The 10,992-nt window shown below is 45.1% G+C and overlaps 1 protein-coding gene across 12 annotated transcripts in view; it reads left to right on the top strand.

The window, feature by feature from the left end:
* Window positions 1-487: 487 nt before the first annotated feature.
* ppp1r12a (protein phosphatase 1, regulatory subunit 12A) overlaps window positions 488-10,992 on the top strand; it is a 44,805-nt gene continuing 34,300 nt past the window's right edge. For 6 of the 12 annotated variants that reach the window (XM_047575141.1, XM_047575144.1, XM_047575150.1 and 3 more), the window contains exon 1: window positions 488-850. In XM_047575141.1, the coding sequence (XP_047431097.1) occupies window positions 614-850 (237 nt within the window). In that variant the 5' untranslated portion in view covers window positions 488-613. The remainder of the gene's footprint in view (window positions 851-10,992) is intronic. The other 6 variants (XM_047575146.1, XM_047575142.1, XM_047575149.1 and 3 more) reach the window with 2 other exon arrangements.

The raw sequence follows: 10,992 nt of genomic DNA, 5'->3' as shown, positions 1-10,992 counted from the left end.
CATGTTTTGTACATCTTTGTTTATATAAAATTAGTGAATTTAAGTCATCTCTTAAATTCATTTTAAAGACAGTCAGCACTGCTAAGTCCTTTATTTTCAGTATTACACACATTAAATGTTTGCTTTATACAGTTTTAGGTGAACTATGGTTTTCAAAGACATCTCCATCAATGCTTCATCAGCCTCTATGCTCCAAAATTGAGCAGAAACGGTAAAAAATCCCGGTTTACTGTACATAACAGTGGCTCTCTAAGAAAGTCCCCGTGAGCCAGCTGAAAGTTATGTAATATTTTTTTCATGCACTCTTGTCTTATTTGGTGCTCAGAGTCTATAAGGGATTACCCTGCTCACTCTCTCCTCATAATCTGCTGATGATGACGTTATACTGCAGCGCCTGTGCTCCAGTTCTCGCGAGATTACGGAAAACAATCCAGACGCCCTCTCTCGCTCAGCTCTCCCCTGCTCCTCCTCCTCCTCCTCCTCCACCGCCGCCGCCACCTCCTCCTCCTCCTCCCCAGCCCTCCCTTCCCACGCCCCAGTGCGCTGTGGGATAGTGCCACTATAAAGTATATCCTCCCTCGGAGAAAGATAAGAAGCCCGAGACAGGAGGGGGATGAAGATGGCGGACGCCAAGCAGAAGAGGAACGAGCAGCTGAAGCGGTGGCTGGGCTCGGAAACGGACCTGGAGCCTCCCTTGCTGAAGAAGAAGAAGACGAAGGTGAAGTTCGACGATGGCGCCGTGTTTCTGGCCGCCTGCTCGAGCGGCGACACCGAGGAGGTGCTGCGAATGCTGGACCGGGGCGCTGACATCAACTACGCCAATGTGGACGGTCTCACGGCTCTTCACCAGGTTCGTGTTAGCCCCGCTGCTATGTGTGTGTGTCGATGCGATTTACATACACGTATACATAAACACAATATATATACGTATGTGTGTGTGTATATGTGGATTCGTTAAGAGCAACCGTTCGCCCAGGAACACCTGTCAAATGGTAGCCATTCTCATCCCGTTGTTTACCTACCTAGCACACCCGTCCTTTTCGACGCAGAGTAGGTAGGTAGGGATGATTTCCCCCCCTCCCCACCACCTCCTCCTTCTCTTTTTTTGGCTCCTGTGGACCCCCCCCCACCCCACCCAACCCCTGCATACAGTTTACAAAGCAAATTTGCCAAAAAAAAAACAACTAACTTTTAGGACAAATCGTGCATTTCCCCCCCTCGTCTCTTTTCTCTTCTCCGAGCTGTTGGTGCAGTCTAATTGCTGCGGTGCTGCGTTTCATTCAGGCTGAAACGTTGGCTCATTTTTTTTTTTTTTTTTTTTTTTTTAATGTCGTAAATTACATTTCAAGCTTCAACAGTCGCCCGTGTTTAGAAGTTAAACTGAAAACGTTGTCACGTCGAAATGTCAAAAAAAAAAATGACTGTGGCTATTACCTGGCTAGCAGTGGAAGTCCGTTTTGTTGATGTTCAGACTACGGCTACTCCCTGGTGAAAAAAAAAAAAAAAAAAGATGATGAAGAAGCTAGCTTGTGACAACGTTTAATTAACGCTATTAACTTTTGCGTTGGTTTGACGCGGGGTTCGCGTTGACAAACAGTATTAAAGCTCTAAAAAAAAAAAAAAAAAGTGTGTAAGGAAGGTAGCGAGCGATTACTGTGCAATGTTTAGCCAAGCGAAATGTAAGCTAACAGCTACGTTAGCATGCTACGTTGACTCTCGCTAGCTGGTTTTTTGGGGTTCAGCCAAGGTTAATTCATTCACTTGCTAGCTTTGGAAACGACGTTATCGATGGCATTTTGGTGTCTGCGTTGTGTAGGACGAACCAGAGACTGTGTGTGTGATTGTTTAATTCAATGTTTGGCCCGAGTGGCCGCGGTGCCAGGCTAACTATCTGCTACAATGCTGCAAATGGCACCTCGTTTTGGCTCTCGTTAGTCAGTGCTACGTTTTATATATATATATATATGTGTGTATGAGGCCATTTCAAACCAAACAGGGCGAAATGATTGATTTAAGTGTTATATAATAATAAAAAGAGGCAAGGATTCAGCGGTTAAACGAGTGCACCTCACTTGCTGAAGTTATTGCCAGCTTGAATCCAAATGCAGCTAAATCCTGGATTTTGAAGTGTTTATTTATAATGTGGACAGACGTCTGTGTAGTTCATGGGTTCAGTTTGACCTTCTTATAGATTCAGATTCATGCTTTATTCTCCCAAAGGGGGAAAATTTGCTTTTACAGTCCGAACACATTAATTTTTACTCCATTCATTCTGCACTGGACTCCAGATCAGACTCCGCTCTCTATCTCGCAAACAATATTTTGTTAAGTTATTTCTTAGATAATTGCATCTAGAGTGAGGTGTAGCATGTTGGCCACTGTCTATCTCTGCATTAATCCCCCCTGGTTTGGTTTCGACCTAGGAACTTGTTGCAGGGGCGCTTGGTGGAAGAATCACAGTTCCTGTTATGGTGGTATCTGCAGTTTTTGCAGCTCATTGCCTCATTCTGCTGGTGTTTATGGTACAGGATTAAAATGATGTAAGGATTAACAGAAGAATTCACATTAAAAGTTTTATACAAGCGTAGAAGTCCAGTGATGTCACCCCCATTACTCAACGCCCACCTGTCTAGTCTTAGTAATCTCAAGTACTGATATGTGCAGTGCATCACCTCGAGATATTTTTGTTTAATCACATGCACAGATGGAAAGTTTTCTGATTAAAGTTGCACATTTTATCTTTTATATCAGTATTTCCTGGCGTGCATTTATTAATGGTGTGAACTTTTTTTTTTTTTGTGTGTGTGCTTGTGGTCTGCTATAATTAATTCCTGAATTAGCATGCCCCTCCTGTGCAAACTCGTGGAGTGGAAACGTTTTCTTTTTTTTTGGGCTGATGTCCAGAGATGAGCTAGATTTGAGGAAAGAATTTGCACTACCGCTCTCCAGACCTAACCTCCTCTGGAGACGTGAAGCTGCTGTTAGTGAGTTTGCGTGGGTTACAGGTCGGCACGTGATCGCTGCGTGTTTTTTTTTTTTTTTTTTTTTTGGGTATCGTACGAAGAAGAAGTCGAGGAAGGGTGAAATAGAGATTTATGTTTGAAGTTCTAATCCCAAATCAGGCTGCGTTGTTGGGGTAGTCAGAGTCACCTGTTGACTTTGTCATGCTTTTCTTATTGAGACAAAAACTCAAAGAGGATAACTATTCTGGTGAAAGACTGACCTCTGCCTTTGTTGTGAAGTGTGTCATGTTGTTACACGAGCGCTCCCTGCTCACTGGGTGCAGCAATATCACTCCCATTGCTGGTGACTGGTGCGAGGTTATAAATACCTCTGCCACAAGTTCTCCTAACTGGGTTTCAGGAGATGATACTAAGTTTGGGTATGACTCAGAGTCTGTAGCTCTCCTTTGTAACGCAGCCCTGGTATAATCTCACATTTAGACCTTCTGTCGCTTCAAAAAATGTTTCGTTAGCGAAGAGCCCGTGACCATATTCATAACGTTGTTTCGGTTATGTGGCTTGACGGTGAAGAAACTCTTGCACACATGGACGCTGTTAGTGCTGGGTAATAATCTGTGATCGAGTTATAGATGAAGATGTGCACGAACACCAGAGAGAAGGCCTGGTTTTCGCATATTTTTTTTTTTTGATGTGATTTATCGGGAGATATCAGACCGACCAAACGCAGACTGCAGGTGGATGGCAAAAGAGGATGTAGAAGTGAATGAGGGGGGGGGTCCGGGGAAGGCGAGCGAGATTCCAGATACAGTCGGCTAAATGCGTCTCGGAGCGTAGCATTCCAACTCCTGTCGTCCCAGTCTGTGCATTCCTCACATGGCGGTCGCTGGAAACCATAGCAAAGAGAGAGCGGAGAAGACATTCCTCAGCTGTCACCTAAACCCCTCCCCTCCAGTCATTCCCTTCTCTGGCCTGCCTTTCCCCTATACCACGCCAAGGCCCAGCTGACTGTTGCCCACTGAGCTCCATCAAGGCAATTAGAGTGGAGGTAACCAGGGCTCGTCGCTTCACGCAAAAGGAAATCTCCCCGCTGACCCACACCTGAACTTTTTCTTTAGCTTTTCTCGCAGCCTTTTTCTGATCCCCGGGACCGAGGCGACGGGACTCGGCTCAGCTTAACGTGGCATTACAATGCCTGCCCTCTGTTGACATTACACACCCTCATTATGGCCCTGAAGTCTATGAACATTATCTTGCGCCGTCTCCATGACAACGACTCAGGAGGTTGCCAGTCACTTGTGTTGGTGGATTTGCATGGACAGAGTGGGAGTTGCATAACAGGCCGAAACGGGGAGAGAGAGAGAGAGAGAGAGTCGCTGGCAGCGCTCGGGCGGGTTTGAAATGAGAATCAACCTCATGAATCTGTAATGGAACAATTGCAGAGCATGTGGTGGAAGACGATGAGGTGGCTGCGTTTCTTTTCCTTTTCATCCAGAACCCACATCAGTCATATTAACGCGTTACGTAATTGCTGTGGATATCGTTTGCAGCCCCCAAACTCGCAGATTCTCAGCTGTGCCTGAGGCTTGCATGTTGGCCGGCGAAGAGAAGAAGCAAAACATTGCCTCTGACACATCCCTGCCCTCCCGACAAAAGCAGCGTGGCGTCCTCTTACAGACCCCGAGCATCCCGTCGTCCTGACTGAAGGAGAAAATCCTGCCGCCTCACGTGGAGAGGCCCCTCTGCCGGGCAAAACACATGCGCATCACGTTGTAGTTCTTTTTTTGTGTTGCGCTCACCTGTTCTGCGAAAGTCAAAACAATAGCGGCTTACCCAGAGTGATTTAATCCACGAAAATCTGCCAGGGGCTCCGGCTTGATGATGTGCCTGGATAATAACTTCCAGATATGATGATGATGACTGTTAGATTAAGACTACCCTGGACTCCATATTTCGAGGATGAGGCGTTATGAACGGAGCTTGTGTGGTTTTCTAGGGGTGTACGGCCCAAAAAGCCTCAGGAAAACGAGCCAGAATGACAAAGCAAAAATGGGTTTTGCATGCACATTTAATTAAGAAAATCTATTAAGAACTGTGTTTAAATGACCGCTGGATATGGACGGTCATTAAACCACGTACCTGGCATGTTTTCAGGTTGCTTTAGGAAGGAGATGCGCTCACTTTTCCTAAAAAAGAACCGTTTCCAGTTGCTCATTTGTTCAAAAGCATGATTGAGTATCTCTAATTAACTCTTCATTTAATATTTTGGTCACAGTTCAAGTGTTTATTTCTGCGAATGACATTGAGCAGATGTGAATAATTGGCAGGATCTTATGAGCTTAATGATTGTTTAAGGGCTGCATGGCACACAATAAGCTTCAAAGTCAACATATTACATTTCTCCACTTTTAAAATCTTGGCTTAACAATGTGCGAATGTTTTGTTGCGTTTTTTTTTTTTTGCTGATGTACTCTGCTATTTGGTTCAGTAACAGGATCTCTGCCGACAGCAGTTATTGCACATGCAAGCTGTCTGCCTGTTTTTAGAAGAAGTCTGCTTTCAGATCACTTTTCTTGCAAAAGGTTGTTTCTTTTCTTTGTTGTGTTTGAAGGCAGCAACTTGCAAGTCACTCATGCATCTCTAAGTTAATGCTGAATACATTAAAAATGTAACTTAATAATTCATGGACTAGACAGTCAAGATTTTATCGTTCTTTGTCGAGATAGAGTAGTCAACCTCCTGCGCTCCTTGACTCTTTACCACGGGAGGTTCTGACGATTCTTATTTATGAAAGAAGTGTGATCTTAAACGTTTGGAGGAAGAACAGTTGTGGAAATATTGTTGCGCCACAAAACTATTAACCATGCAAAGAAAAACAGGTCTTGCAGAAGTAAACCGTAACCTGATGCAGATGATAGGAGCAACATTGCAAATGCTCAGTGTTGATGTTTACACATCAGGCACCGCTGAGTGTCATCAGTTCATCAGAAGCACAAATATGTGGTAACCACTTCTCATATATAACCGAAGGTCATGAAACGCTCGATTCCCGTCCCCGGTGAATCACTGTAGCGCCATTGTAACCTGTTAATTTTAGAATCGGAGGCCCAGCGACATGTGTATTTTACCTGTGTATAATTGGCAGGTCTGTCCTTGTCAAGCTGGCCTTGCTCGCTGTTCCATTCAGCGCCTCCACCAACCCCATAATCAGCAGCAGGAAGTCCTCGCAGTGTTTGCGCGCCAACCGCTTTGCAACTTGCTGACTGTGACACGTCAATGCCGTTGCCCTGTCGAGTTAACATGTCTGACTTTTTTTAAAGCTGGAAAGCATCAAGCGATCTCCTTTGTGTTTACGTGAAACTGTGGCATTTCGCACTATAGAGTCTACCTAAATCTAAAAACATACAGTTGATTCCGGTCGGGATTTATTCCCCGTGCATCCCGCCCGTCTTAGAGGCAGTGAAGTGGTGCCACGGTATCAGGAAGGAAGGGGTTTCTGTGAAGTATTTGCGAAGAGAATCGCTGCAGGTTTCAACTGGTTCACCCGGGGTCATAACGAGAATTCCTCAGCCGACTCGCGACGAGAGCGGCGCTGACTAGACGGCAGGACGCGGACCCGACCTCACTCTTAATTGTGTCGTAATCACGTTGCGCAGGATGTTTTCATATCCTCTGTTTTGGTGAGTCGAGCTGTAGGTTACGCACATTAGCTCTCGCTGCGTCGCGGGAACAGGTTGTTGATGATAAATAAAGGTTCCAATTACCTGAGATGTTTGTGTGTGACCTGTAGTGGTTAAAGGATCTGGTCCGGTGCTTAAACAGATAATATCCACCACTTTCTTTTTTTTTTTTTTTTGGTCTCGCTCCATTCTTCTTTTGAAGCTGCTCATAGTATAGAGCCGCTGTGAAATGTTTGTGAGATGACATCAGCTTGTTTTGTTTTTTTTTTTTTCCCACCCTGTGGCACAGAGTGCCTGTCTTCTACTTAAGCCAGGTCTTCTCGAAGCACATCCCGCTTGTTGTTTGCTCGGCTACAGTCACATGCCCCACGCTGAGTAGTTTTTTTTTTTATGAGCTGTTTTTGAAGTGAAAACACCTGGACCAAGAGACCGTGAATTCCTCATTGTCTTACAGAACGAGCGAGCACAATTAAGGGCAGACAGTGCATGTCCATTTGTTGTCTGTGGAAGGGTGAGGTTGCATTCTTTCCGTTTATCCTCAAAATGGCTGCATCTCCTGCCGCTGACAAAATGAGGAGAAGTAAAAAAAAAATAGTTTAACACAATACCTGGCTTTGTGCGGCTGTTAAAGGGGATTCAGAGAATTAGACACTGACGGTTTTTGTCGGCAAACTCGCCGCTCGCCATTAACTTTTCATAACCTGCACACGACTAAATGGTGCAAAATCAAAAGCGGCTAGAATTTGTGCAAATAAATTGTGAGAGTCCCCCCCCCTGCGTGCTTGATTGGCATTGATTTTTGTTAGTGCTGATCCGCCGCTGTGGTTTGCTACGATGCTGCCCCATTAGCGTTGTTGTGAGTAAGCGCATGTGGATGATACTCTTACTGCAGACGAATGGCAGAGTCAGTAAATGTGCCTGGACCTTAACAGTCTAAGTACTTTGGCTCGTGATTCAAATGGACTTACATAAGTGCGGCCTCTGTTAGTGTGTGTTTGTGCGCTCGGAGCTGATGTTGCTGTGATGTTGTATTAGCACTTTCCTATTATTGAAATACAAAATGCTGCACATTAGTTGGCAAATGGAAAGAGGAGGGCCTTAATCGTTTGTCAGCGTTTCTCTCTGGTGTTATGCTTGATATTATCAACATGTTTGACATGATGTTGCACAAGACTGATAACATTTAGAGGTTAGCGCAAACTGCATCTAGTGCACGTTCTGCAAAATTACAAAAGTCATAAAAAAACAAAACAAAATGTCAGTGCTGTTTTATTTCCATGTTTTATAGAGCGGAAATGTCGGGTCACTGAGCCCCATCAAGCTGAGATGTTAATAGACTTTTTAAATGAATAATTAATAATTAATGAGCCAAAAGCACTCGGGCTGCTGTGCAACAAAATACAAATACATTAAAGGTCATTTTTATAGTGTTTTATAGATGTTATGTATCTTTTAATAATATAATTCCGTGAATTAGTTGAGGCCTGGATTAATTAGTCCCAGTCAAGTGATAATGTTGGACATCTCATTCAAGATTTATGTGTCTAACTATCAATTACATTTTGCATCCACGCACCGTTGGTTTCTTTTAGGGACAGTGAAAGCGTTTGCCCTTTTCGCTATGTGTGTGCTGCCTTTCCAGCCCAGACGTTTAAGGGTAGGAATGGAGGCGGAGGAGGAGGGCGGGTGGGTGGTGGTGGTGGTGGTATTATTATATGCTCGTCTGTCTGTCCTTTCTGGGGTTGGTGACGGTAGGAGGGGGGGGATCTGGGTGTTGGGAGATTTCAGGCCACAGAGAGAGAGAGGAACAGGAAGTGACTGTTTATTTTTCTCATTTCCTCTTTGAGGCTCCGCTAGTGAGCCTGCTCCTTCCACTCCCTCTGCTTTTATCACTGACACCGGCCTCGGCGCAGACGCATGCACACGCATGTGTGTATTCAATGAGAAAGTGTGCGTCCGAAACTTTTGACTGGTCGCGTACGTGCCGTTGGTGGAGTTTTGCTGCGGAGCCACGGTTTTGTCATTTTTCTTTTGGTGCGTTTTGCATATTGACACATTTTCCTTGTATTATGTGCATATTATTGCTATGTAAATGTGAGTGTTTATATTAATTTGTGTGGAGATCTGTATTTTGTTTTCTAGCAGTAGGTATAAGTTGATAAAAAACGCCCAGACGGCACCAAGCTATCGTGCTATCATTTGACCTCTTTGGTTAGGGGCTTGTTGGTATGAGGGGGTGACATAGTGCTAGCATGTTGGGGGAAGAGTGTAGAGGAGGTGGGGGGGGGGGGGGTCGTACTGAAGCTCAATGCCTCTTTAGACGCCTGACTGTGAGTGACTGCTGACTGAGCTATCTGCTGCCCGGCTGCATAGAAGCCTCCACATAAGGCTCCTATTATATGGAAATATCAACAGAGGTTGCATCTCTCCATGACTATCTGACCTCCCTCCTCTCCTCCCTCCTCCCCCTCCCCTCCCCTGTGCCCTCTCTTGCCTTTGCAACCCTCACATGGAAACAAACTTGGCTCTCAAGTGCGCTTATTGTTTTTTTTTTTTTTTTTTTTTCGGCCGCCCAGAGAAAGCCCAAGCGAAACGTACAGTTGCAATTTTGCCGGCATTTTTTTTTTTTTTTCCTCCTCTTCCACAATCCTGGTCTTCTTTTTCCATGGGAATCCCAGGGCCATATATGGTCGTCCTCGGTAGCAGCAGCAACAGCAGCAGCAGCAGCGGCAACAACTAGAGCACTGAAGGCAAAGGCTGTGTGTGTGTGTGTGTGTGTATATATGCATGTGTGTGTTTGTAGTCTGGTTACAGCTCCCAACAGAGCTCATCTAGCGGAGGGACCCAGCTGGTCGCCCTGCAGCGTTTTTTTTCAGCCCTCCCCCTCGTACCCTGTGGCCTCCTGAACCCTGCCAATAGCGTATGAGCTGTGAGCTCTTTTGTTTTCAGACGTAAATACACACATACACACACACACAGACACGCGCGCGCTTACAGACACACACACACCACTTTATTCCTTCTCACAAACACATATATATTTATATCAATCTCTGTGAAATCCCTTTCTTTATGTCCTGTCTCGTGTTTTGTAGTTTTTCTTTTTTGCGTCCAGCTGCCTCGGTCGACCTGTCCAACACTGACACACACACACACACACCCACACACACACACACACACACATGCAAATGCAGACACATAGGGCACTCATACTTACATGCAGGCGGTAAGAAGGAATTCCTTTTGTGGAAGTGGCTGTGCGCCTCTGAGCAAATGACGTGGTCCGCGAGGAGTGGCCAGAGCGCTGATGTCTGAAGCCCGAAGGCTAGGAGTATTACTTATCTGGGAATTTCTCCACTGGTATGCTAGTCCGGGGCCTCGCCGCTCACTGGCTAGGTAGATGCAGAGAGAAGTTGTACTACTAGAGGGGGAGGGAGGCGAGAAACGAAAATCGGAGCTCAGGTCTGAGCTCCGTGCTGTTGCTTTGTAGAGGTGGAAAACAGAATCTTTTTTTCTGAGAAAGTCCTTCTTGATTTTTTTGTGCATGCAATGTTTGAGAAACCTAAACCCCAGAATACCTAGATCATGTTCTGGCTTCCCTGTCATCCATCTCACCACAGAAATTACAGCAGATTCCCTCCTCCCACATCATCATCATCATCATCATCATCCAAAAACAAAACTGAAGAGGCCTTAGTGAAAGCAGCTGCATAAGTGCAAACGTTTGAAAATGGGTTTGTGTGTCCGAGTCTTTTTTTTTTCTTCTTGCATTGAATTGTAATAGTGTCTTGCGGTTATGTAGGTGCGTTGATCTGTGGACAAAATCCAGATCACAACTGTAGTGAGAGTGATTCACTCCTTGTGTGGTTTTGAGGGGTTATTCACCCCCCCCCTCCCCTCCCAGCAGTGCTGTAGCCCTTTACTTTTTGTATAGCTGCATTCAGGGAGCGTGATATAATGTACAGACATTTCTTTTTTAAGCGGAGAGACACTGAGTGGGAAGTCTGCGGATTCTCCGCCCGCTATCTGGACATTGTTCCTGAAAAGATTCGTCTCTGTTGGCTTGAGAAACATCCACTTCCATTGACAAATAAGAGCTAAAAATCTAAGCTATGTACTAGTGTAGATACCACTTTGGGAAAAGAGACACAACATGTATTTTTTTTTTTTTTTTTGTGCGTGTGGACGAAGGCTAAATAACCTCTTTGTGGAGCAGTTCGTGTGCATGTCCTGTTCCCGACGTCGCTCTTTGTCTTTGCACAATACTTGAAGCTTTCGACAAACATGTTTTATGCACCTTTTGAGCTGTTAGAAAAGGGCTTTCGCGGCAGCACAATTACATTCACATGGGT

Source organism: Mugil cephalus, chromosome 22, assembly GCF_022458985.1.
Source record: "Mugil cephalus isolate CIBA_MC_2020 chromosome 22, CIBA_Mcephalus_1.1, whole genome shotgun sequence".
Lineage (NCBI taxonomy): Eukaryota > Metazoa > Chordata > Actinopteri > Mugiliformes > Mugilidae > Mugil > Mugil cephalus.
The sequence above is the reverse complement of the archived record's forward strand: the minus strand, read 5'-3'. Positions and strand labels throughout refer to the sequence as shown.